The sequence below is a fragment of the Aphelocoma coerulescens genome, chromosome 2 (genome assembly GCF_041296385.1).
Source record: "Aphelocoma coerulescens isolate FSJ_1873_10779 chromosome 2, UR_Acoe_1.0, whole genome shotgun sequence".
Lineage (NCBI taxonomy): Eukaryota > Metazoa > Chordata > Aves > Passeriformes > Corvidae > Aphelocoma > Aphelocoma coerulescens.
In genome coordinates this window covers 53,202,498-53,229,313 of record NC_091015.1, presented here as the reverse complement: position 1 = coordinate 53,229,313, position 26,816 = coordinate 53,202,498, and the positions used below count along the sequence as shown (strand labels likewise).

Below are 26,816 nucleotides of genomic sequence, written 5' to 3'. Positions count from 1 at the left end.
AACAGCCCCAACTTTCTCAGCTTGTCTTTGTAGCGGAGGTGCTCCAGTCCCCTTATGAATTTCGTGGTCTCCTCTGGACTTGCTCCTACACTTCCATGTCCTTTTGTCAGGGACACCAGAACTGTACTCAGCACTCCAGGTGTCTCCTCACAAGGGCAGAGTAGAGGGACACAATTACCTTTCTTGACCTGTTGGCCATACTTCTTTTGATGCAGCCCAGGATTCATTTTGCTTTCTGGTCTGTGAGTGCACACTGTTGGCCCATGTTGAGTTTTTCATCAACCATCACAGAACTGTGTATGTCACTGCTGTCTTCTCTGCACTTTCTAACCAGTTTTGTTTTGCTTTTCCTTCATCACATGCCTCATGCTTAGCAGAACATCAGAGTTTGAGTTTGCCTTATTCAGCCCACTGGTACTTGCTGGAATCAGCTACTGCCTACCCCAATCTTGCATGGCTCCTTGGCACCCAGACCCAGCTGGGTAGCACCCTGTGTGCCTCCGCCACTCCCAATAGACTGCCCTGGCCAGGCTGGGAGCCCTTTCATGCTCGCCCTAGTGTGGAACTCAGTTGAGGCAGCGATGGGGAGTCTTTTCATGTGGATGCAAAAGCAAGATTGAAGAGCAAAGGGCTGCAGCCAGGTCAGTGAATGAAGCACCACTGACTGTATGATGGTCTCTCTTCTGCTGGTGTGAGTTGCTACCTACTCTCTTGAATGGACATGCTGAAGCTCTCATGAAAACTAAAACCTGATTTACGAGCAGCCCCCTGTGCCCAGAGGGATAGGGTGAATCCATATGAGGCAAGTCACAGTATGGCATTTGCCTATCACCAGGACAAATTTGTTGGCTGCTGTGTTGTCCCTGCTTTTTCTCAGAGTGACAGCTCCTCTGTGTTCTGACAGAGGCTTGGATGAGGCAATCTTTGGCACAGACCTCTTGACACTGCCGACCTGAAGTGCTCCCACTGCCACAGAGGTGCAGGACATCTGAGTACAACTTGCTGCTGTTCTGCTGTCCCCTCTGCTGTCACCCATCTGAATTACTTGGCTGCCAAAATTGCCACTCCACATTGCAGCCTGTGAAGAGGGTGATGCTAGAAAACTAGATGAAACAATAAAGGAAGGCGAAAAAACCCACTCTGCTCACCACTGACCACTAATTTCCTTTCAGTTTTGGAGAAAATTATATACAGATTGCATATACATATAGTGTATATATGTTCTCTTTGCACCTACTGGCCTTCTGCTTCTGGAGAGAACCAAAGGCTGGGGCTGCTCTTTGGGTTAAATTTGGAGTCAGAGAAAAGAGGTGCAGGATGCAGGGTGGTCAGGACTGTAACAGCCTTAAAAAAAAAATTGCAAGGGAGAAGCAAAAGATTGCAAGGGAGAATGGCCTGAGGCTTTATTGGGTTGATAACCCAATGGCATCTCAAATGGTGGTTGGGAAGTAGCTCAGTGAGGGGGTGGCTCAGTCAGACTTTGGGAAAACAGAACTGACTGGGGAAAGCAAAGCTTTTCATAATTAAAATTAAGTTTTCTACAGAAGACAGAGTTGGAGAAATTTCCTTGTGCAAAGACATTTCCAGAGCACAGCCAGTTTCCCAACACTCTTTGTCTGATGAGTCAAAGGAAAATAAATCACTTTTGATAAAACAACTCCCAAAACACAGCACATTCAAAGCACTGTTTACGTTAACGATGAGGCAACTAATAGCTTGCACCAGAAACAATTGACCACAACCAAAAACATTCCTGTACTGTTTTAGTCACTACTTCCCCAAACCCCAGCACTTCCTCCTGGTGTGCCATGCCTGCTCAAAGGCTAGAGGCACAGCCCAGACAAGGTGCATCTCTTCAAATATTGTCCTCCAGTTCCCTCAGTACAACTGCAGCAGCAATGACTTCCCAAGCTGATCCTGCAGTGACTGCAGTTCAGGCAGCTGTGGACGGCATTTGATCTGTGCCACCAGGTGAAATGTATCTCCTGGCAGACAGAGTCAGTGCATGCTTTCCTCTCAATAGGCTTTTCAGAGAAGAAATCATTTCCTTTGGCTACCCCTGTGAGCACAGCTGTTCCTGTCAAAGGTTTGGGCTGCAATACTGCTGGCTGAAACATTCAGTCTGAGCCCAGAAATTCTTAAGATCCTGCTAGACCTGGCTTGGTCTCACACTCCCATGTCTTTTTCTCTAGCATTTTGCTCATTTGTTTATATTGAAGATTCACTGTTGTTACAAGAGGCATCTGAAAGTGCTTTACCACTTTGCAGAAGACATCTGCACATTTCCATCTGCCACACCATGTCGCTTGTATACACATATTTCAGCACCAAAGTATGAGCAAGCAGGTGGCCAGCAGCAGCAAGTTCACCAGATAAGGGGTTCTTCAGCAGAAAGTCAGCTGTAGCCCACATTCCCCTGCAGGGGGTAACACCAGGGGCTCTATATATGAAGCATTGGTGAACCGGGACACAATCTTAACATTCCAGTAGTTCCTGAGCCATTTCACAACTTCTCCGGCCATCTGTCCTTTGGCAAGACCTTGTGGTAAGTGCAGCAAGGGCGAACAATACTTTGTGCAACCACGGTTGGCATGCTCTTCCCAAAACTGTTCCCCACCTTCTAGATTGCACTATGCTCACCTCCCAGTCACTCAGGCCACCTGGCCTGTTCAATTCACCTGGCAGAGGCATATCCTTCTTCTTTACTGATATTACGCTCAAACCACATTAAACAACTACTGTTGTGTCTTTCAAGGAAAATCCAGTTTGTGAGCTGGGCTCACAATTGTGGCCAGGTCCTTCCCACAAATTAAAGGGCAGAAAACCAAAAGGCAAGAAGTTGAAGGCAGTAATGCAATTAGAAGCTGTTGGCACGAGTCTCCAGGCTTTCATAAAGGTGAAATAATCCAGAAAAATGGTCTCCTTGGACCCTTTATCTTTTCAAATTATTCCTTATTTAAAACAGGCTTTAAATACATTTGTGGGTGATAAAGAAATTCAGGGTAGTTAACCATGGATGACATGAAGAATCCACTCAGGACATAGAATCAACAAACATATTTCCTTCTTCAAAACTGGGATGTGATCCCACCTCTCCCCTCCCAGCCCAAAGGAGCAGCCCCATGGTGTCTCAGTCCCAGGGAGCACAAGGTTTTCAAGTTTTCAAGCAAAGGCTTTCAGTCAGAGCCAAAACTCTTGAATTTTGCTATGTAGTTTAGCCAGCACCCCAAGTGACCAGAGCTACTTCTGTACGTCAGTACCTCTTCTCCAGCAGCTCAGCTGACTGAGATGCAAAGAGCAAACCTTCAACCCTGATCTTGCAGCAGGCACTTGCAGGGCTGTGCAGTGCAGTGGGATCAAGCATGCATTTGGAAAACCACATGGTGTGCCTGCCGAGGCTGCTCCTTCACTGGCAAGAGGCAGCCAAGCATGAAGGATGTGGGCAATGCAAAGCACTTGACCTGGGGCTCTGCAGCAGCCTGTCTGTCTTGGAAGATGTAGTCAAAGCCCTGTGCAGTCATGGCTGTGTGAAATGCAACGAGCAGACTTTGTGAACTGCTCCTGAGCTTCGTGTCAGTTCTTGTGTAACTCTGCCCTAATGGGGGTCAGGACCCTGCACCACCAAGCCCCCTGTTCAGCTCTGGATGCTAGAGCTCACTGGAAGTGTAGACCCCAGCTCTAAGTGGGGTTCCCATCTCAACCGGAATTAACCTGCATTAGTTCAGAGTAATGTCTGTGTTTTGTTCCTTTTGGTCACAAACTACCTCTTCTTTTCCTGAAACAAAACGCAATTCTCTCTTACTTTGGAATTTCCCACACCACCAAAAAGGCCTACTTCTGCTGAGCCCTATGCAAGATGCTGCCACCCATGGGCTATAAAATTGTGAGTAGCACTCTGTGGTTGATGTGATCAAAGAGAGGTTTGCAAAAGGAGGTATTTGAAGACCAGACAGGACACAGAAAGAAAAACCAAGACACTTGGAGAGCTTGTCTGCTGGTAGAGGAGCCTCAGTGAGTCCTTCTCTTTCAGGTTTTCTTCTATGATTGAGATATCAAACATCTCCGCTCCATCCATCACCTTGTTGCTTTTCTCACCAATGTCTCTTGTTCTAGCAAAAGATACAACCTGTTGCTGCAGGTAAAGTCTGGCTGACTTAGATATACAGAAGAAATTCTTCACTATGAGGATGCTGAGGCACTGGCAGAGGTTGCCCAGAGAAGCTGTGGATGCCCCATCCCTGGCAGTGCTCGAGGCCAGGCTGGATGAGGCTGTGAGCAACTTGATCCAGTGGGAGGTGTCCCTGTTCATGGCAGGGGGGTTGGAACTAGATGGTCTTTTCACCTGAAACCATTCAATGATTCTATGACTTCAGGTGTAACACAGTTCCCTAGAGCACATGCACGTTCTCATTATTGGGATGGTAGCTTTGGTAGCCATCCTGCTCAGCAGCAGCCCACCGTGCTCACGCTCTTCAGCTGCAGCACTGCGCTTTTCTATCCAGGTTAAGGATGTGTCTGTTTAACTTCGACTACATATTTATAGCTGTTATTGGGTTTTTTAGATCGGTAAGTAAAGCTGTAGAGATTTGTCCGGTTTTTGCGCTAGGACCGGCAGATAAGGCACGAGTTCCGGGCGCACTGTGCCTGCGGTGACTCTGCAGAGGGGAGGCGGGCGCGGGCTGCGTGCAGTGGTCATGGTCAGCTATAGGTGGCACGCTTGAACAGGGTAACCCCTGCCTTCCCTCGGCAGCCCGAGAGATCCCCGGTAAGGGACCTGACAGAGAGCTCTCCTCCAAAGGGAGGATTAGATGAACATCTGCTCTTCAGTAGGTACATACATCCACACCTACATCAGCTGCTGATAAGCAGAGCTGCTGGGAAGCCAGATTTGATGAGGTCCTGCATGTGGCTGCAGGTGACTCCAGGTACCTTGCACTGTTTGCAGGGCACTGGGGTGCTGGTCGTGTGCTGTTCATCAATGCTGCTAGGACAAGATCTTTCTTTTGTTTCCCTCTCCACTCCCCTACTCCTCTCAATCACTCTCGATCAGCCTCTGCAGGACTTCATCTCCCATCCAGTCTGGAACTCCATCACAGCAGCCTAGAGCTGGCTGTCTTATTGCTGCCTCACCTTCTCCCTCCCTGCTGCCTTCAAACCACCTGGCTGGGATGTTTCTGGGACCTGTGGTCTTCCCCAAGCGGCCAAGTCTCTTCTGGAAAGCACAAGTGTCTCCAAGCACTGCCTGCATACGCATGGATGATTTACGGTTCAGTTTGTGAAGCCCGACTAAAACTTCAGCAGCAATAGTGTATTTTCAGATACACTGGAAATGAAAATATATGAGGTTTGTTCTTAGTGAAAAAGTAAGAAAAACACCCATCTGTTTGGGACCAAATGTTTCATGGGGGGAGGCAGAAGGGCACTCTAATTACCCAGTGGTTTTCTTGTTTCTCAAAGTGCAAGCTTCATTTTCAAGAAAAACCACAAGAGCAGAACATGAAGAAAGGCAAGCCTGGCATTTAGAAGATGAAATCTTGGATGTCAACTTTTCACAACGGTTTCTTCTTCTTCTTTTTTTTTTTTTTTTTTTCCCTTCTATTTATTATTTTTATTTTCCAGCTGAAGCTGTTTGCTAAATGCTCCTCATTTCCTAAAGGCTGCTGGAAATGACTCAGCCGTGCACAGGGCTGGCAGGGCATGGCTGCAGCTGGGCAGTGGCAGATGCCTCTAACTCAGGCTGGATGCTGCCCCGTTGCCTCTGCCTGCCCACACTGGACTGGCACCCCTGCAGGGCAGGGACCCCTTCTTAGAGCAGGTGAAGACCACCCTGGACCCATGGGAGGTGCAAGGTGCCCTTGCTCCAGCATCCAGGCCATGCATCCTTGAGCCTCACTGTCCTGGTCCCCAGCTTGCCCCTGGTCAGGAGGTATGCCAAATTTTTTCTGGAAGATTCACAGTGTTTCCAAAGAGAAGGAGTCTCAAATGAGAGGCACTGTCTGCCCAAGTCTAATGGACAAAAATGTTGTGGTTTTGCTTGAATTTGAAGTAAGAATATGGCATGTTTTTTCATCACAGCTTCCCGACCAACAGCCACTTTCACACTTTGATAAAAATCACGTAATGTGATAACATGGTAAATAAGTTTCAATGTTCCCTTTCTCAAAGACACCCTGACATTTTGTCCTATCTTGGTTTCAACCTGGGTGTATCCATGTTGCTGATTAACACTAAAATTCTTAAAATACTCCTAAATTATTCTTATAATAAAAATTAAATTATTCTTCAGACACTCTTTAAAATTATTAAACATATTCTTAAATTATTCTTAAAAATGGTCTCAGCTCCATAAGGCAGGTGATAGAAGCGGGCAGAAAACAGAAGAAAGAGACAAAAGGATTATGTCAGAACTGCAACCATTAAGGCTTTTTCTACCACATAAGGACAAGTCCCTTGGCTTCAGTGATACTTACAAGATAACAAGTAAATAACCTTGCCAACAGTCAACTGGAGTTCAAGTGGAGGAGAGATTAGACAAACTGATGAAATATTCTATGTGAACTTCTAGTTGCCTCTAGCAGCAGATCTCAATTTGTAACACAGACAAAACACTATTTGAAATGTAGGTATTTTTGTTTCAACCCTTCATCCAGGATTTCATGAGTCTGTCCCTGGAGGTGTCTAAGCAACAGGGTATAATTGCGTTCTTTTATGCTGAATGAGCAATGTCTATATTTTTTAATGATGGAAGAGGAAAAGTTACAGAATTTGTTCCCTGGCTTGTATATCCTTACCAGATGTAATGGAAATTCAGAAATTTAAATATGGGCAAAAAAGATGGGGAAACTCTGCCTGCGTCACTGCACAAGACAGGTTTGACTCTTCTGCTTTTCCTGAAGTGCTCTACAGCTTAGTGTGGAGATCTTCAGATACCTGGCAAATGAAATACGCCTTATTGTGGAAGTGGTTTTCCTGAGTGTAGGTTGATTTATTTAATATCTCTCTACTTCAAATGACAAAGGAACATTTTGAAGAAAACATGTTTGTTGAAGTTCTGAGTTTATTTCCACTTCAGGGCTGAGGAAAGCTTTGACCCTAGGGAAGCAGGGACCTCTCCTACTAAAACCAGACTTCTCAAACTTGAAAAAGTCCTTAAAATGGCAGCAGGTTTACAAAGATCCAGCCAAAAATAAAGGTTCCTGAAGAAAACACCACCAAAACAGCTTCTGCAACTCTCCTTCAAAGTCTCCAGGTGAGGTTTTAGCTGCTCCAGCTCTTGTGGGCTTTCACATTCCATCAGAGGAGAATGGATGGAGCATTATATGTGAGAGATGGTCTTGGCCAACCCTACGGCAGGTTTGGCATGCCCTGGTGGGATGAAATGCATGCTCACACCTCTGATACAGCTGTGCAAAGGTCCAGTGGCACAGCTTAACCTGGTGAGGAAAGTGGGTTCAAAACTAGTGCCTACCTTTGCCAGCAATCACTGAGCACCTCACTTTGTTGCTTTAGCACAGGGGGCTGGAGGGAGGCATTTGAGCTGCTGGGACAAGAAGCTATGAAGCTTTGTTTGACCATACACAAAATGGATGTTCATGAGCTGATCTAGCTAAAGCACTACAAAACCATGCAAGTGAAATCTTAGTTTAAGTCTAGTTATGTCTGTTTATGTATTTCTGTACCAGCTTTGTGCCTTCCTCCCATCAGAGCAAGCTAAATTAACGTAAGCCACATCTACCTCAGCTTCAGTGTAATCTTCTGTATACAGGTTTCTCTAACGCCCGCTTTTAAACTGTCTTGAAGACAAGACACCACACTCATCTCTTCTAGAAACTTAATCAAAGCATCACTGCGTGTTCCTCGAGCAGGGACTGGTACATTTTTGTTTACTTCCTGCACTTTTACTGAAGTCAGTATGAAACACCACTGGAGCACCTCAGCCCGTGCTTTGTGCAGTAGCCCTGCTGTGGTCAGTGGAACTGCACTTGTGGAACTAAATTTGGCCCTGTGGGCTTCTGTCCTGCTGAGCTGCATTGGGAAAAATGAAAAGGGAGGAGAAATACCCAAGAGTGAACTGCTGTGGAATTGGAGCCATCGTAATGATTAAAAACATATATTCTCAATTTTACTTTTGAAAAATTAAGACCAGGCAGGGACAATCTAAGCAGGGACAATCTGGACCTTCATGCACCTTCCTCTTTCCAGTGCTTCCCTTGCAATTTTAGCTCTGGCCCTCTTTTTCCCACAAGTTGTTTTGCAGCCTCTGCTCCTTGTTGCAATTTTAGCTCTGGCCCTCTTTTTCCCACAAGTTGTTTTGCAGCCTCTGCTCCTTGTTGCACTGTGTGCCACAACACAAACAGCCCCATGATGACAATCAGGATCTAATGCATGATGGTGAACATTCAGGACATTTAAATAGGGTGGGTTTTGGAGTCAGGGCCAGATGCTGGTTCCAAATCCAGCTACATTACACTACCTCGGGAAACTAGTTTTGTTGGCTCTCTGGAAAACTCTCCAAAACAAGAGTAATGCTAGAGCACAAGCTTTGCTGTAGTCGCCCCAGGCTGTCCCATCTCTTCCTTCTTTAGTTAATTTGGACCACCAGTATCAGGGCTGGAGCTCCCATGTCCTACTGTTTTTTGGGGCTGTGACTGGATCCTGATAGAGATGTGAGCTGAAACTCTCCCCAGAAGGCAAAACTCCTGCAAAGATTTCCCTAATTCATCTCTTCCTGAGAAACCTCAGCCTTTTTTTTAACTTTTTTTTGAGAAAATAACGTATCTTAAGCATGTCAAAAAATAACACTGCAGAATGAGCAGCTAAGAGTGAGGTACAAGGTGGGAAGACAAAGAACTTGGGCCAAGGTGGATGGGGGAAGCTTGACTGCTTACAGGATTGTCTGCACTCTTGGTTACCATGACCTGGCTCAGATTCCCTGTCCTCTGATGAGCAGGCCTGATCTTCACAGTTCTTTGCCAACGTAGCTTTGGAGAGCTACAGTACAATGGGAGAAAGCATGGGTGTTTTGGTGGTTTTGCCCTGTTTTCTGGAGTGCATGTGAGGAGGAACTGACAAGAGCTGGTAGCAGAGCAGAAGGCATGTGGGAGTCCTGCCACCAGCTCTGCAGAGCCAGGCAGCTGCACAGCTGCCATGCCAAAAGTGGAAGCCGGGGCACACAGTCAAATTGGCTGTGCACAAAGGGGAACCAACCAGGTGCTCGGGGGCCAGATCTTGCTCTCGGTTTACAGCAGGTAAAGTTAAGGGTTAGCTAGTTGCAGAAGGACAGCTCCATACCCAGCTGGCAATGCAGACAGCAGAGCCTGATTCCTTGGGTCAATGTGGTGCAGCAGAAGAGGAAGAGGCACTGGATCATCTGAGGGCGCAAAAAAAGAAAGGCTCAAGTGTGGCAAGATGTTCATGCTCATTGCTTATTTTCTGTTTCCTTCTCAGTGCTGCACTGACCATTCTGCCCTGTCCCTGGCTGCCTGTGACCTCCCTAGATCTCCCCTCAGCATGCCGTGGACTTGTGCTCCTGTTGCTGAACCCCTGCTAGCGAAAGCAGACAAGCAGCTGCATGCAACAGTGAGGGGCTGGCACAGGAATGGCTGCACTCAATGGGCTGTTGTGGAGACATCCCTTGCTGGAGGGCTGTGGGCAGCAGAGGCACCACTGGGCTGCAGTTTACCGTGGGCTGGTGACCCTCAGAACAAGTGCCATACAGCTGTCTCTATCCCTCCTCCTTCGGCTCTTCCCTGAGCGTCCTCATGCCTCTTTCCATCCTCTGCTTGAGGCTGCCCCTGATATCCTGCGGTGGTGTCCAGTAGAGAGGAAAGAACTACTCAGAGTGGTAGATGGGACACAGGAAAAGAGGCTGTGCAAGTGTTGAAACAGCTAACATGTTGTCTGGGGAACAGCTGGGACTGGGGAATTCACACTGTGCTTCCTACTCCAGCATTGCTCCAACATGGAGCATTTTCCCTGTTTTAATCATGTACCGTGAAATCTGTAGGCACTCTAGGACCACATTCACAATTAGAGACAGAGAAGCTGGGTGACAGCTGCAGCAGTCAGGGAAACAACAGCTTGCATATATTGAAACATACAGAAACACTCTTTCCAGAAAACAGGACGATATCTGACTATTTGGTTAGGGGGGGAACCTCAATGCCCAAAGGCAGCCAGTGCTGTCCCCATGCCAACTTCCAGCTCCATCTGGGCATCCCTACAGCCTCAGGAGCCAGCAACTGCTGAGCACGCTGTAGCACTGAAAGCTGCTCCCTCACGGGCTCCTGCACAGGTCCTGCTAAAGCACAAGCTGTCGGCTGAGGAGGAGGAGGACACTGAAGCAAAGCTGAGCTGAGAGGTAGGTAATGCTCAAAGGCATGGAAATTTGCTTTACCTATCAAGCACTGAGGAAAACTTTCCCAAGCTCTGGCACTTTGCTATGAGGGGACTGACCAGTGGTGGTATTTTATCTTTAGGACAGCCTGTTGTTTTCTTCCTGATGCTCGCCTGTTGTTTTTTGGACTCTGTGAAGCCTATTTGCTGCTCGTGCAGCTGCCTTGCACTGTCTTGGAAGAGGCTATGTGGAAAGATGGTCCCTCCTTCTCCCCTGACTGATGCCTGTATTTTTGCACCCATGGCTCTGGATGACCTGGTGCATCTGTTAGCTCTGCAGTGCTTCTCACCTCTGGTAATCCAGTCCCTAGTGCCTGTGCTGGAGATGAGAGAGGATGTGAAACACAGGCATGATGGGGATGTTTTCAGCTCAGGAGCTGTGTGCTCACACTTTGGTGATGGCCAAAGGGCTGATACTTTCTCTCCAGTCTAGTTCTCTGAAAACACTTCAAATGAAGTGTAAGACCTGTGTGTCCTGACTGCCAGCAGAGTTGGCTGCTTTTTATGACAGCAGGATTTTCTCTCTGCCTGCAGCAACTCTCTGCTTTCTGCTCTCACACCACAGGTAAGCCTCCTCCTTTCAGTGCAATGTGCACTCTGTGGCCATGAAGGAGCCAGAGGGGGATGTCAGGGCAGCAGTAGGAAGCAGCTGCCTGCCCAGCTGACTCTCTTCCCCACAGCCTGTGTCTCAGCCCTGCACTGCATAGTGAGCCAGTCACTTTGCTGATGCTGCTAAAAACTTTTTGTTTCCTGGAAGATTGGATGCCCTTGCTTTTTGCATAAGATCGATTTTCAGCCAGAGCAGGCAGACCTCCCTGCTGTGCCCCCTGTAATGCTTCAGGACAGCACAGCCATGCTGAAGCTGGAGCTGTGCTAGCTGGAGTTATGGCTGTTTTGCTACACCAACCTCTCCAAATCTTTTCCGGGTTCCTCTGTTATTTTTGTATTGGTTGTGTAAATTTTTTTCCCAAAGAGTTTCTTGGAGGACCGCTGAGCATCCTTGGGATCAGCAGGATGGACGGTGCTGAATGGACTTCTGTTAGGGTTCTGTAACACCTGAAGGCCATTTGTGTGATCTCATTGTCTGCCAGCACCTTCAGACCATAGCTTAGGATTCGAGACATAAGATTAACAAAAACCAACTTTGTTCTAAAGGCAAGACTGGATGTCAGACTTGCAGATAATCCCAGGGCTGAGTTTTTAACATCACTTGTGATTTCATGACCCTTTTTGGTCACAGGTTTCTAGAGAGCCTGGAGACCAACCTGTAATTTTCCTGTGCAGTCACTTCCTTCTTTTGTCCAAAGAGGTGTATTTTATACCAAGCTTAACAGCAAGAGCATAAATGAAATCGTGATGGGAGCACACTCATACTGTTGAATAGCATGCCTTACTGGGAAGTACATTAAGTGTTAACCTCCTTTGGTTTATGTGGTCAGCTGCTGTTTGATGTCTTATCACAATACCTATTCACATTTCAAAGAGCAAGGAAAACCCCAAAATGTTGTGCATCTTTTTTTTTTTCATAATGGGATTTCACTTTGCTGCCATGGACTGTGGATCTATTTTATTACGTTTCAGAGAAGATTTTCAGTTTTAAATTTGCTTTTAATTTTCCAAGCTGAAAAGAGCCATAGCAGGAACAAACAAGGGTTGGTTTGTTCCATCTTCAGACCCATTTTACTGATAGAAGTCCTAAATAGTCAAAAAGACAAGCTTACTTTATCCCAGCTTATGGCAACTATGATTGACAAAGTGGGGTGCAAAGGTTTCCCAGTGCTGACTACCCCCCACTTACATGCTTGGTTCTTCTTTAGAGAAAGCTGAGACTGGGTAGGGCTTTCTGGGTTTGGAGTTGTTGACTTTGCACTTATTTGAGAGAATAAAGGTGAAGCAAGCAGAGATCATTTTGAGTTTAGGAAGCATAGACACCCAAAACACTATTTTTTTTGTTGTTGTTGTTTTGAACACTATTTGAGATTATTTCAAGAGCTTTCTTCTTCTTCAAAGAGTGCCTAGAGCACTGTGACTCAGGTCTTGACTTTGGGATTTCTCAGATGTCCTTTGCTCTGTCCAAGAAATATGGACACATTACCATTTTTCTTCTCAATGAATTAGGTCTGGTCTTGAGTTAGGTCCTGCTCAGAAAGACCCTCAAAAAGTTAAGGAAACTTCTGACCTTTTACTCTCCTGCCTACCAGCTTACAAGGTAGGAAATCTTAATGGTCCTTGGAATTATTTGAGCTTATCAGAAAAGAGTCAGCAAAAGAAAATTCCTGTGTTGTAAAAGGAAATAGAGATTTTAACTATGCAGTGGAAAAGTTGATCTGCTTTATCCCACTCATTTGAAACCCACACCAGAAAAAAATAAAGCTGCAGTTTGATACTGAGAAGGAAACCTGACCCACACATCTGCATACCGGAAAGTGACTCGTCCTTCTCTTATTCAACCCAGCTTCTTGCTGGATTTGTTATTTTTTGAACATTTTAGGCTGCATCTATTATCTTCATTGAGCTGTGCATGTCCATCCCCAGCCCACAGGAGAGGAGGATGGTGTAGGTGGTAGGAATCTGTTTTATCCTGTCTAGCTTAAGTGATCTTCCTCACTGCTGTGGTGAAGAGAGGGTAAGAAGGTGAATGCAAAAATCAAACTCCTTTCTGTCAGTTCAAGGTCAGCCAAAGTCACGTTTGCAGCCCCTCAGTGCTGCTGGCAAATCTTGGTGTGCTTTCCTGTAAGCAGCAGGGGCTTGATTATTTGCTTGTTCTCTTGAGCAGCACCATGCAAGATCAGGAGAAAGTTTAAACGTGGTGAGCATTAATCCCTGCAGGTTTTGTACCTGCACTGCTGCCTTCAGCTTAAGACAAGACAGGGGTACCTGATGAACAGTAGAACAGCCCTGCTTGCTCATGATGTGCCTGGACACTGAGTGCAAGGGCCTTCCCTCTCCCCCAACATGCTCTGGCTCATGGGCCCAGCACAGCAGCTGGGCAGTGGTGAGGATGGTGGACGTGCCTGGTGTGGACAGCAGGGTGGGTCTTTGGTGTGGAAAACGAGATCCCAAGAGCCTGGTGCCACACCTCATTAGAGACATATGCCCCTGCATGTCTTGACCAGAAAGGTTTGAAATTCTCTCTCTGATGTTGGTGAAAAGCCACCCCACGTTGAACATGGCACAAAGGTGTGTAAGTGTCTGCATTCTGCATTGTCAAACTCTTTTAGCCTTATGCTTATTGTGTGAGCTTGACCCTTGCACTTCTAGCTTTTCCCAAACATATTCTGAAGCCCTCATTACCAGGCTCTTTGAGTCATAACCTCTCATAGAAAGGTTGAGCGAACCTTGAGGTTTTCAGCACTTGGTATCTTGCACATTTCCTGCAAGAGGTGGCAGAAAAATGTGTTTCCTGAGATGAAGCAAGCGAAAAAGAATAGCTATGAAAATCAGACCAAAAGAACCTAAAAAACTAAGAAAAATAGTAAAGATGTTCACCAGCTTCCTGTTTACCAGCAGCTCAGATAAAGATTTATCAGTGGTGTTGCCAAGCTCTCCTCACAACTCTGCTCACACCGCAGCAGCGTGGGTGTGTGCTACCCCAACAAAGCCTCTTTTCGTGCCCCTGGCAACAGCAGAGGCCTGAAGGAGACAGGACAAAGCCACACAGATGCCTGCTTTAAGATTGTAGCCACTGTGGTCAAGATGGGAAATGCCAGATGCCCAGATTTCAGTGCATGATGCTCTAGTGCTGAGAGCAGCCTGCCAGTGGCTAGGTGCAGGTTTGAATCCAGGGTCCCTGAGTCAAGCCAATCCTAAACTACACAAAGTTCCCTGTTTTAAGAGCATGATTTCATGTGTTTCACCATTTTTCCTTTAAAAATCTGATAATCATCTGGAGTTTCTTCCAGAGGAGGCTCGTGCAGCAAAAATGGAGACAGACATGGGCCCTGGTACCCACACGGGGTGTTTCCCACCCTGAGGCCTCCTGGTTCCTCACAGCCATGGGGCTGGCATGGTCTGAGGCCAGCTGAGAGGCAGAAGTGGTGCAGCCACTTGTGGTTTTCAAGGGTATCTGACAGGCGCTGCTTGGCTTAGTGCCAGGACCAGAGCTGTGCTCTGGCTGGGCTGGGCAGGGTGGGGCAGCTGCAACTGGGTGCTGCTGGTGTGGAGCCATCCAGCAGTGGTGGTGGTGGCCAGTGCCCACCTTTGCCCTGAGCCAGTGTGGCCAGTGCCAAAGTGTGGTGGCGAGTTCTGGGCAGCCAGCCAGCACAGAGACCCTTGATAATCTGGTGGGGAGCCATCAGCTTATGCCAGAGAGGGAATTATGTGCCAGTCAGTGCAACTACAGTTGCTGGAAAGCTCTAGAAGGAATAAGCAGGCTGCAGGAAAATAAAAAAGTAGGAGCTGATACAGATTTGCCAAGAGGCCACTATGTCAAATCAGCCTCAGTTACAGGCTCATGCCACCTGGCAAAGCAGTGGTATCCCATACCTCAGAGCTAGCAAGCTTTCTGGGCACCTCAATCAGCCTTTATGTGGGTGCTCAGACAAACTCCAGGTTGCCACTGGACAAGAGGACTACTCAGAAGGATCCTGCATCCAGGGCTGCACCCTGCCCTTGCACAAACCTGCATTTGCTGCACTTTGCTGCTCTGGATGAAGGTCTGGTGCATGATTGTGCTATTTTTACACATGCCATCATATTGGGAAGGGGTAAAAATGCACTGGGGGATGGGATGACTGCTTAAATTGACCTTGACAGATGAAAAAGCCTGGCAGCAATGGGCTGCAGTGCATTGAGGACACACGACCACTTCTCTCCATGGGCAGGGCCAACTGAGATGACAAGGACAGTATGGGGAAGGCAGCACTTCTGAAGAAAGCATCTGGGGGCTGACATCCAGCACGAAAGAACTGTGAATCCACCAGTGCTACGTGATTGCAAAAGAAAACAGCTACCCCAGGCAGGTGACTCTTCCAGTCTGCTTTGCCAGTTTGGGGCACTGCAATGCACAAAAATATTAAGAAAAACTGGATAGTCGCCAAAGAAGAATAGCAACTACAATTAACAATTTAGAAAGCATGACCTCAGAGGAAAAAATATGAATTGTGTGCTGTTAAGATTGATGGAAAACATTATCTTATAATATTTTAAAATACCTAGAACTAATTGTTCCTCCAAGGCTAAGGTAAATAAGTGGCTCAAATTATACCAGGAGAGTTTTGGATTAAGACAAATTTACTAGGAGTGAATCTGGAGAAGCACTAGGATGGTTCATAAGGAGAAGCTGGGGGAAAGCAGGGGCTGTAGGAGCAGGCTGAACAACTGCATAGCAGGAGTAACAGTGGGACTCTGCCCCTGCCTTCAAGACAGGGGACGGACTCCAGGATCTCCCAGTGTTCCATGCAGCCCGGCGTTCTGTGATTTCTCTGTTCCAACTGATTCTTGCTTGCAGCCTTCTCTGCTCTCCACCTTTGGCCAAAGCACTGTCAGATGCAAATCTGAGAGGTGTCTGTGCACTGGTGAACCAAAGGTTTGGGACAGCAAAGGTTTAAAAACCTAAGTGCTGCAGGGTGAGAAAAATAAGCGTCAAGTAAGGGACAGATAGAGAAGATTTTTGTTCTCAAAGACTCCATCCGCAAGAGCTGTATTTTACTCCTCTGTGTCCCACAATTACCCTCTCGTAACGCCGGGGGGAGAAATTCCACTCACTGCTGACACTGCTATGAATGAGTTACTGTGCTGGGAGTTTTGCAACGCACTGATTTCTGCTTGGGTGAAACCAAACGATTGTGCAAGGCTGCAGCTGTCAGAGCCATAATCCTTGTGGCTTCGGTGCTGGCAGTGAAAAGCAGACCGTGGAGCAGAGTGAGCTGGTCCAGCCTCACCACATACCTCCAGCTGCTTCTCCCACACAAACTCAGCCACAGTTTTTGGAGGATTCTCTGGCTCACAGCCTTTTTTATTGCACGGAGCATCTGCTGCAGGAGAGAGAGCCAGAACAATGCCAAATAGGTTTTTCCTGTGCACATTTGTACATGTCTGCATAGACAAACGCTTTGTTACGGTAATACAACTCCACATTTCAGTGGAGGCTGTCAATTTTTTTGCTGATCAAGCTGAAAAGAGAAATGAAAACTTCTGCCTGCTATCAGCACAACAGACACATCTTAGTTCTAATGGAAAGTTTTTGAAGCTTTGAAGTCTGCTTGTTTTTGAGGAAGAAAGGTTAGAAGAAGAGGTTATTTATAAAAAAATGCTATATTTGAAAATGACAAATGGCAGTGTTTTGTCTGGGACTTCTCAGAACAAAGTATTGCAATTGTTCTTTTTTTCCCCCCTAGATTTGGAGGGGGAAAATCCTCTCCTCAAACAACTTGGCACCTTCAGAGATATTTTAGTCAACAAAAATACACCTTTTTGATGTCAAAAAAATCCATCACTCAGAATCTTACCTGGTCACAAAGTCTCACCCCGCCCTTTGTACATGATCATACAAATATGTTATTCTCATTGAGAAAAGGAAATGAACCATTCTGCCATATGACATATTTTTACCTCTACACTGGAAGTGGTCGTATGAAATGAATTCTTGTTAAGATAATGCGGTCCTGCTAAGATGGTGTTTTGATAGCTGATGCTGATGGACCCAAACATTGTGAAAATAACCAAAACAGGCAAGGATTCCTCAAAAGATAGCTTCTGTGTGGCGTTTCCTCTTGTACCTCATAGGGGACTCCAAGCCCTGCACATCCAGGGCTCAGTGTCCCCCTTGCCCATCCCTGCTGCCCTAAGGAAGATGGGTGCAAGGAGTTCACTGAGGGTGCTGCAGTTGGGGAAGGGCAGTTGCTGGTCCATACAGGAAGCAGAGACACCTGGAAGAGGTTTGTTGGGACAGAGGGATTTCCAGGAGAAGGAATCTGGGGTGGGACATTCATCAAAGTGCTACCTGCCACACTGCAGAGGACATGCTCACCTTGACCCCCCCACCTCTACCTTCTGCAAAACTGAGCTGTCCTCATTGTTTTTCTCACCAACAGTGATGACTGCTGGTATTTTGCAAGGCATTTTAGCTGAACAACCCAGCATCTCTGAACATCCCATAACCCCTGTTGCAGTTAATCGTCTGTTTTCCTCTGCTGACCTAAGTCATCTCTTCCCTCTTCCAATATGACACAGTAAGCCCTCTGAGATGTAACGTGAGAGCAGATCTGAAAGGGAAAGGCCTCCTTTTGACTAAGAAGCTTCTTTTATTTTGCTGTTGAGCAAAGGCAGAAGAAAGTGATCTTTCTGGAGAACAGCACCTGACTTGGCTGGTTACCACAGCTCTGAGATAGGTGGAAGCTGAACATCGCATTGAGGTAAACGTGTCCTGCACTTTCCAGGTGGTGCTATGGCAGTGAGCAGATCCAGGAAATACTTCTCCTTTTCTAGGAAAATACCCTACCAGGTAGGCTCTCTCACTCTGCTTTTATTCCCATATGTTCCTAATGGCTGCTACCCCAACACCAGAGCCTGTGCCATGGTGTCAGAAAGCTGCCTCCCATCCTCCGTAGCGAACAACAAGAGCAATACCAGGGCTTGTGGCTGACACTCCTGAGGCCAAAGCAAGCTCTTGCTGGTGCTGCCTTCTGTGGCAACTACAGTTTCCTTTCTGTGTTCAAACTCAATTAATCTAGACTGTCTGTAGGAGGAAGGAGAGGTTCCTACAAGAGCAGGCATAGGGGTTTTGCAGCAGCTAAGCTGACCATCTCCTCCAGGCTGAGGAGCTGCAGGGAAGGCACAGGATAAGGAAACCCTCTGGGGCTGATGTCAGAGGCTGAGCTGGTGTGCATGGGGAGTCTCCACTGCCAGTGAAGGTTTCTGGCTGTAGGAGCTGGAGATGTGGCCATGCTGTTTGTCTCACAGCAAGATTCCTTTTGGTTGCAGCACTTGCCATAGCCTTTCCATGTAACATAGGGCTTCAGTGAAGCATCTCTTCCCTGACCTTGGGGCTCTGAGTAGTTTGGAGGAGTTTAAGTCTGCATTACTCTGACAGGTTGGGCTGACAGTGTCTTCAGCTACAGGAAGGGTTGCACTGGGCTTTTTTCCCCACTGAAGCAACTTTTCTGACAGAACACAAAACAGCAGAAACTGCAACTTCGAGTGTAAATAAAGGAATGGCAGCAGCTAAAGGGGAAGCATGAGCAGTGTGGTGCACAGACACTGGAGACTCCCCAGCCCTGCCATCTTTCTGGGGCTGCAGTGGCCCATGCAGGCTGGCCCTGACGGCCACTGCCAAAACATGGGAAGACAAAACAAAGCTCCTGATACAACATTTTGCTATGTTTTTTAACTTGAGTGGGGACTGCCTCCATCAGCCTTTTCACAAAGCGGTGATGCCATATGGCTCTTCCCTCCTGTAGCTCACAGTCCTGAGTGGCTCCATGGACCCAAACTGGCCATAGGCTGGAGCACCAGAGATACCCACAACCAGTTGTCTCTGTTTTGCTGTAAGGTATTTCTCTCTCACAGGAGATGCCACCAGAGTATGGAGAGACATTGCTAGCCCTGGTATTAGGGACCAGCTAAAATTGAACTGGAGGGACACTGCAGGGCAGCAGTCAGGGCTGCTGGAGAAGGAAGATCTGGGGTGGGTTTTGCACAGGCTCTTAACAAATAGATTTGAGACCTTCTTGCTCCTCAGCTCCCACCCAGCACCTTGGGAACATCCTGAGTCCCTGGGAAGGATTGCCTGGTGCCTGCTGTCCTGTCCCTGGCTATGAGAGCCCCTGGGTCATGCGTCCCCTTCAGACATTTAACCCAGGACCATTCTACACCAGCTGGCTGGCTCTCCTCCCACAGCAAGCCTGCTCCACAGCCCCAGTGCCCCAGCAGCAAACTCACTTGAGCCCAAGGGGGTAAATATTGCTGTGGTATGGCTGTACTCTTTGTAAGGTGAGACAATCCTCTTTTCCCCTGGCTGTGTCCTCACTGGCTTGTCTGTATGTAGCAAATGTATCCCTTCCACGACCTTGCTTTACCACACTGAGCCCTTGCACTGCTCATCCTCCCACCTCACAGCCTCTCTGCACCTCCTTCTGTTTGAGTTTAGCACTTTCAGATGCAGGTGACCTTTAACTTGTGTGTTCCCATCTTACCACCTCTTGCTGGTTTACCACATTTTCTTTGTTTCTTTGTAGGTGAACTACAAAGGGCTGTGTGTTGGCTTGGTAGAAAATCCAGGTTTGACTGCATGGCCCCTGTGTAACTCAGAGGGGCTTGCTACTCACAGACTGAAAAAGTGTCAGGACAGATACAAGCCTAGCCTATAGCTGATATGAAGAAAATTGGAAATGTGTACCTCTCCTTCTCTCTCCACCAGATACCTTCCTCTGAGCTTTCAAGGGGAGTTCAGCACACCTGCATCTTGCAGAACCCCAGTCTGTGAACACACTGGTAGTTATTTATCTCTACTGCCCTTCAGCCCAGCAGGGCTCTGCCTGTCCATGCTCCTCTTGGGTTACCTGCAGGAGAGCCAGTAGGGCTCAACATGGGGAGAAGAATAAAATCTGTCTGTGATTCTTCCCTGTCCCCCAACACAGACTTCTCCTATTAGTTTTCATCATCATAATTATCACTTTTTCAGCCAACATCGTAATTTCCGTCTTTTCAGTTCCCAAGCCTACCCCTGTGGGTTTTCCCTCCCACCTACCCTCATACCTGCCAGTCAGAAACAGCACCTTTCCTAAACCCATCTCCACTCCATTCCTTTCACTGCTTTTGACAAATCACATCCTCTGCTTTCTTTCATTAATTCTCTTTCTCTGCTGAGAAAAGCTCAGGTTCTGGCTGTGTGTTAGGAACACCAACCACCCCAGAAGCAGAGCAGGCACATAAACCTTTCTGAAAGACAGGTAGGGTCACACCTGTATATCACTTCCCAAAACACAGCAGAGCATCAGACTCCATAATTCTACTGTTTTCCTCCAGAACACTGGCACCACCACAATTTTTTCCTTGCTCTCCTTATTACCAAGCTGCCTTGGCCTGCCCAAAATACAGCAGCCAGCCCAGCCATCCTCCAGCCATATCAGTCACCAGGCCTACTCACTTCTCTCTTAGCTTTTGTTCTCTTGAATTCAAGCTCTTTTCCTTGCCTTTTAGGTTGTCTCCATTTTCTTGCTTGCTCCAACTTTCTCCAACACATGCAGCATTTCCTTGATGTTTCCCTACTGCTTCTTCCAGCTTCATGCCTCCCTTTGCCTGTCTGTGCAGGATTGTGGATGGTGAAAATACACAGCTGGAAGATTTCCCAATTTAAAAATATGCATTTTGAATGAACTGAAATCTTCTTGCAAGATCATAATTTGTGCAGCAGAAAATAACTCAGGAAAAAATACAAAATTTTTTTCAATTTTATAACATGTACTAATGTTTTAAAATGCAGAAATGTTTTATTCTTTTATTGGTTTCATGTCAAACTATTTTTTTTCTTTATATGTGTTAATAACTTATCTACTAAACTAATGCAAAAAAGCATATGATGGAAGAGGAGGCATCTTTAATTTACTAATGTTTTGTTTCTAAGAAATAATGAAAGCTGACCTTATTGATTTCTAAACAAATATAAATAAACCTAAATAGAATAAAGCTGCATTATGTCATACTGTGTGTCTGTAACACCAGGACATACTACTGACATATTATTAATCATATAATTAGTATCTAGAGAATACAATAAAATAAAGTTCTGTTGCAACAATATTCAAAACTTAGTTCTGAAAAAAAATAAGCAGAATAAGAGGAGCTAGTCTCTCTTGTGTAATAAGACCAATTGGGTACTTGGAGGCAGGGTGATGCCCTGGTCACTGAGAGCATGTAGAAGACCTCATGGGACAGGTCTGTTTTTTCTGACTGTGCTGCTGACTAGTGCCAGATCCTTCATTACACTACTCCTTTTTCCCCCCAGACTATTTTCTCACTTTTCTGCTTGCAGTATTTAGCTTTTCTTCTCTTTCAGACTCTCTATCACTACTCACTTATGCGACAACCAGCAACTGTAAAGGTGCTTTGGGTTGGAGCTGCAAACAAAGAACATGTGAATAACGTCAGTAAAAGTCGTTTTGGATCTGCCCCATGCTTGTCTGGGGGCTCTTGAGTGAACCTCTGGCATTCCCCATGTTCTTAAAATCAGGAAAATGGTGCCTGTTGAGATTAATGGATAAAAAGTGTATCATTTGCCTGACTTATGAAACACCACAATTTACAGTATTCCACTAAACATACGTAATTTAAAGCAATTGAATAAAATAAAAAATTTCAAGCCTGTCTTTGTTTGAATATTTTGCCCTTTTCCATCCTCAAGTCACTAAAATAAACTTGAAAAATGCCAAGGTAGCAAAGAAACTGAAATACTTGAATACAAGAACTGCTTAAAAAATTATGGCAGAGTGGTATCATTAGCCATGATTTCTTATTTTGCTCAAAAAGCTAGTAAGTTTTTAATTGGGAGGGATATAATTAGACTGCAGTATATAAGTTGTTATCAGCTGAAGAAACTGAAAAACTAAAACAATGCGACCAGGAAATTCCGTATCAGCCTCTGTGAAAAGCTGCAAATTTATTAGCATGTCTCCTGTGATGGAGGTATCTGAACTTTTAAGTTTTTCACTTAAAACCCACTTCACAGGGGTGGCTGTGAAGAAGGGGGGTTTAGCAAACACATTAAAAGGAGTGCTACGCATTACCGTGTTAAAAAAGCGATGTATTTGCTACTCGTTTCGCAGAAGGTGCTCGATAGCCCTCTCACTCTTTTCCTGTTTACCACAGATACAAAATCTTCTATTTGCCTCCAAGCCTATTCTGTATCTGGCAGGTGCCCATCCGACACCCTCATATCACCAAATCTCAGCTCTCTGCACTAGTGAAGTGAAGGTGAACTAAACCTCCTGGAAAACCCTGAGCCTGAGCAGCAGGGGACAAGCAGAAGGGGACCAGGGCCGTCTGAGAGAGTAGAGGCATCTTGCTACCAAAGGTAAAGTCCATCCATATTCGATGTGCTATCAGTGCACTCACTGTGCCAACCAGGGGACCTGCAGCAGCTACCTTTCCCTTGATACCCTCCGTAAAACTGCTTTTTCAGTTTGACTGTTCTGCTGAGTGATGTGGAGAAGGGAGAAAATGGAAAATGCTGTGCCCTGGTTGGGAGCTGTTAAAGGTATTAATGGTGTAAGGATCGGAAGCAGAACATCTCTGGTCTCTGTTCAACCCAGGAGAAACACTTGAATATTGCTGGAAGTAGATGCTTTATATCTATAAATCTAGATATATGTATCTCTACATATCTATCTTCATACTTATAGATAGATGGATCTATAACACCGTATGCATTATTTTTGGAATGTTTTTTAGTTTTGATAGTTGAATCTACAAACTGCTTTTAAGAGGTCCTAGACAGGCAATTAAGAAAAGTGAGCCAGTGCTGCATCACTTAGTCACAGCGTGTCAGTTTCATACATCAAAACCATTAGCAGGAAATATTTCTACCTGTTGCGGGTTGCTGCAAGAAGAGCCATTATCTAGTGACTCAGTAACTTCATATTTAAAGGTTTATGCCTTATAAAAAGTTAAAATTAATAATGCAGATGTCCTAGATACAGCTAAGAGCTCAATACAGTAGAGAATTACACTATCAATGCAACACGGCCTTTCTCACATTATTTGTTATTTCTGAACAAGGAATTCTGTGAGGTTGAATGCTGTATTTGTAACAGTTTTCTCTGCATTGGCATGCCAATTGAAACTGTGCTCCAAGAAGAGCTGAGGCAGGTCAGTGAGGCATGAGCAGGATCCATACCTGGAGCAGAGGATGGACGCTGACACTCCTCTGGGCTGTATATACAGATCATTCTGTTCCCCCCACAAGTGGCACCCTGGCAAGAAGGGGTGAATTGTGATTCCTTTTTATCAATACAAAAAGTTTTCCCTGTTCTCTCTCTTTTTGTATCCCCAGGCAGTAATCTTTAATGCAGGAGAGCACATCCTCCACTTCCATAGAATGAATCACTTCCATTCATATTATTGCTCCATCTTAACAGCAGTGATTATTACAAATTATTCTTCCCTCCTGGAAACTGTGTGTCTTTGAAGCTCTTTCAAGATGTGGTCAACCTGTAAGCAGGTGCAACATGGGTGCAGCACAGCATAAACTTTCAAAAGACTTAGCAGTGAAAAACCAAACCCTTTTGAAAGAATCACCTCTTGAAATGTGAACACTCAAATCTGGAAACCCAATCCACTTTTATAGGGGTCATGAACTGACATCTGAAACAATAAAAAAGTTGGCTAAAGCACGGACTCACTCTTGGAGAACACGTCAGATTATTTTACTATTTTGAGGCTGCCTTCATTGCAGTTCTTCAGAAACGAGAGAGAGGAAACGCTCCTGCTAATGTTTTGGTTTTCTCTACACTAGAAAACTGAAGCTGGACAGAACAGGCAGGAGCACTAAACTGCTGTGTTGTAGCAAAAGGCACACGCAAGCTACTCACCAGCTGCCCTGGAGCTCAGTGGCAGCCCAGAGCTTGGCACTGCAAGTGTTGCTGTGCAGCCCTGTGAACTCCTTGTTGCTTCAGAGTTTTCTGTATGCAGTCCTGGACCCATCCATGGAAAAGTAGCTTGCATGTCTCTGCACTCTGTGCCAGTACCTGGCCCTGATCAGCTCTGCTAAAAATGAGGTTATGCTGCTGGGTGACAGCTTCTTCAGGCAAAACACTTTTATGAGGGTCTTTATGCTACAGGCAAAATGCTTCCCCACCCCAGAGAGCACAAGAAAATTGAGAACCTTAGATCTGATGCAGGATCTGTAATTTTTTTATCATTATGACTATTCAGAGACCTGAATTTTTCCCTGTCATTGTAATGATGAGGGGCTGGTCCACTGGGTCTAAAGCAGTTTCAGGAAAACATAGAGCATCCCAGTGCTCACAGTTACACACGTTTAGGAGCAATCAGCAGGCTGCAGGGCAGCCCTTTGGGTGGTACAGCTGTTCTTGTCCACCCAGTGAGACCAAGACTGCATTTCTTAGTCACCCTCTGCCTGGAAGCTGACCCACAGACTCAACACAGCACAGACAGAGGCAGAAGCCACCATGGGAGTGCTGTGCCAGGACAGCCAGACATTTTTAACCCTTTCTCTTTCCTGCACAGGTACCTGAGATGAATCCCACCAGCCAGTTCTTTGGCACAACAGAATATGACTATGGATACGATGAAAACACTGCTCCGTGCAACGAAGGAAACAATTTCCGCAGGTTTAAATCCCTCCTTCTACCAATTCTTTACTGCCTCGTGTTTGTCTTCTGCCTCCTGGGAAACTCCTTGGTCCTCTGGGTTCTCCTGACCAGGAAAAGGCTGACAACAATGACTGATATCTGCCTGCTGAACCTCGCAGCCTCTGATCTCCTCTTTGTTGTGCCTCTCCCTTTCCAAGCCCACTATGCTTCCGACCAGTGGGTTTTTGGCAATGCCATGTGCAAGATAATGGCTGGCATTTACTACACAGGTTTTTATAGCGGTATTTTCTTTATAACCCTCATGAGCGTAGACAGGTACATAGCAATTGTCCATGCTGTCTATGCCATGAGGATACGGACGGCCACTTATGGCATAATTATCAGTTTGATTCTGTGGCTGGTGGCTGGCTTGGCTTCTGTGCCCAACATCATGTTCAGCCAGGAGCTGGAGGTTGAGCAGGCTTTGCAGTGTGTCCCCACATACCCCCCAGGTGACAATACCTGGAAGGTTGCTTCTCAGTTTGCAGCCAACATCTTAGGCCTCTTGATTCCCTTTAGCATCCTTGTTTGCTGCTACACTCAGATACTGAAAAACCTGCAAAAATGCAAAAACCGGAACAAGGTCAAGGCGATCAAGATGATCTTCATCATCGTCATTGTTTTCTTCCTCTTCTGGACTCCCTTCAACATCTCGCTGTTCCTCGACTCTCTGCAGAGCCTGCACATCATCAATGACTGCAAGGCGAGCTCCCAGATAGCACTGGCCCTGCAGCTGACAGAAACCATCTCCTTCATCCACTGCTGCCTGAACCCCATCATTTACGCCTTCGCTGGCGTGACATTCAAGGCCCATCTTAAAGGACTCCTTCAGTCCTGTGGCCATGTCCTCTCCAGCCCTGCCGGAGGTGCCGGGGCTGGACAGTCATTTTCAGCACCCACCCAGCTCTCTGGCTGGTCTGACAGTGCAGGGGCCCTGTGAGCCCACCTGAGCCACCTTCTGCTGGTGTGAGGGGCTGGCCAGAGGTCTGCTGTGGTGCTGGAGGTTGTACCATGTGTGCAGCATTCCCTGGCAGATGCAGTATGCCTGTGCCTCCTGTTGGGATACGCTATGAACTGCCACATAAGAAGCTGTGACATTGGTTTCCCAAGAGCACCGGTGCATTTGTAAAATGGTGACCATACATTGCCACAGAATAATTTTTAATTAAGTTTTAGAGCTCTTGTAATACAATTCAGCAAGCAGGGTGTTTCTCATAGTATCTATTTTCTCCTCTGACAAAAGCATCGCTTCTGCCTCACCCCCAAGTATGCTCTGCTTGTGGAAGCTGAATCCCTGAATCCCTGGGACACGTGTGTAACACCCCTCTGGAAAGTGGGGAAGTGGACAGGCATGGGACTGCTTCACATTGCAAAGAGGGAATCACCTCAGCCATTGTCACCATTTCCCCTTTGCCTCAGCTCCCAGACAAAAAAGCCCCTAAGAACCCTGTTTATTGTGGGATGGTCCCAGGGGTGCAGCCCTGGAATCCTTGGAACTGCTGCTGCCCAGAGCAGCCTTTGGTAGTGATGCCTCCAAAAATAACAAAGCAATGGCTCCAGGTGTCCCCTATACCGGTCACTCATGGAGGTTCCTACACTTGGAAACGTTGTCCTCAGAGCAGGTGAGGGGTCTGTATCACCTCCGGAGCTGTGGGACCTCCAACTTTGTGCCTCCAGCACTCGCTGCTAAATGTAACCACCACAAAATGGCCTGTAGCAAAGTAGGCTCTGTCTCTTTTCCCAAATATCTTTATTTTCTGCCAATTTTGAAATGCTTTCTTTGAATAAACATTAGCTACACCTTTTTTGTCTTGGTTCTTGAAAGTCTGTCTAATGACTTACAAGCCTCAATTAGGATAAGGAAACTTTGGGTTTGGTTATTTTTGAGTGGGTATCACGTAAAATAGATCTGATGGAATTGAGAGGCACCCTGAAGCTCTTCAGCAAAAAAAGTCTTATCTCCAGTTTCCTGCTGAGGAAGCCTTCTCTCCAAATCCCAGTAAAAATTCACAGGGTAAAAATAACATTTATATTGAGGTAGTATTACTGCAAACACATTTTTAAAAGTTAATCAAGAGAACACATGAAATCAGGGAAAACACAACCTAGATA

At 46.2% G+C, this 26,816-nt stretch overlaps 1 protein-coding gene across 1 annotated transcript; it reads left to right on the top strand.

Annotated features, from left to right (window-relative positions):
• The first annotated feature begins 22,210 nt into the window (after positions 1–22,210).
• LOC138105736 (C-C chemokine receptor type 8-like) lies at positions 22,211–26,509 on the top strand. The gene is made up of 2 exons (XM_069005842.1): positions 22,211–22,405; positions 24,580–26,509. The coding sequence occupies exon 2, from the start codon at positions 24,589–24,591 to the stop codon at positions 25,642–25,644; it is 1,056 nt and encodes a 351-aa protein (XP_068861943.1). The 5' UTR covers positions 22,211–22,405; positions 24,580–24,588; the 3' UTR covers positions 25,645–26,509.
• The last annotated feature ends 307 nt before the right edge of the window (positions 26,510–26,816 follow it).

Excerpts from the sequence above, each read along its gene's own strand:
- LOC138105736 (XM_069005842.1), top strand. The coding sequence starts at position 24,589 with ATGAATCCCACCAGCCAGTTCTTTGGCACAACAGAATATGACTATGGA.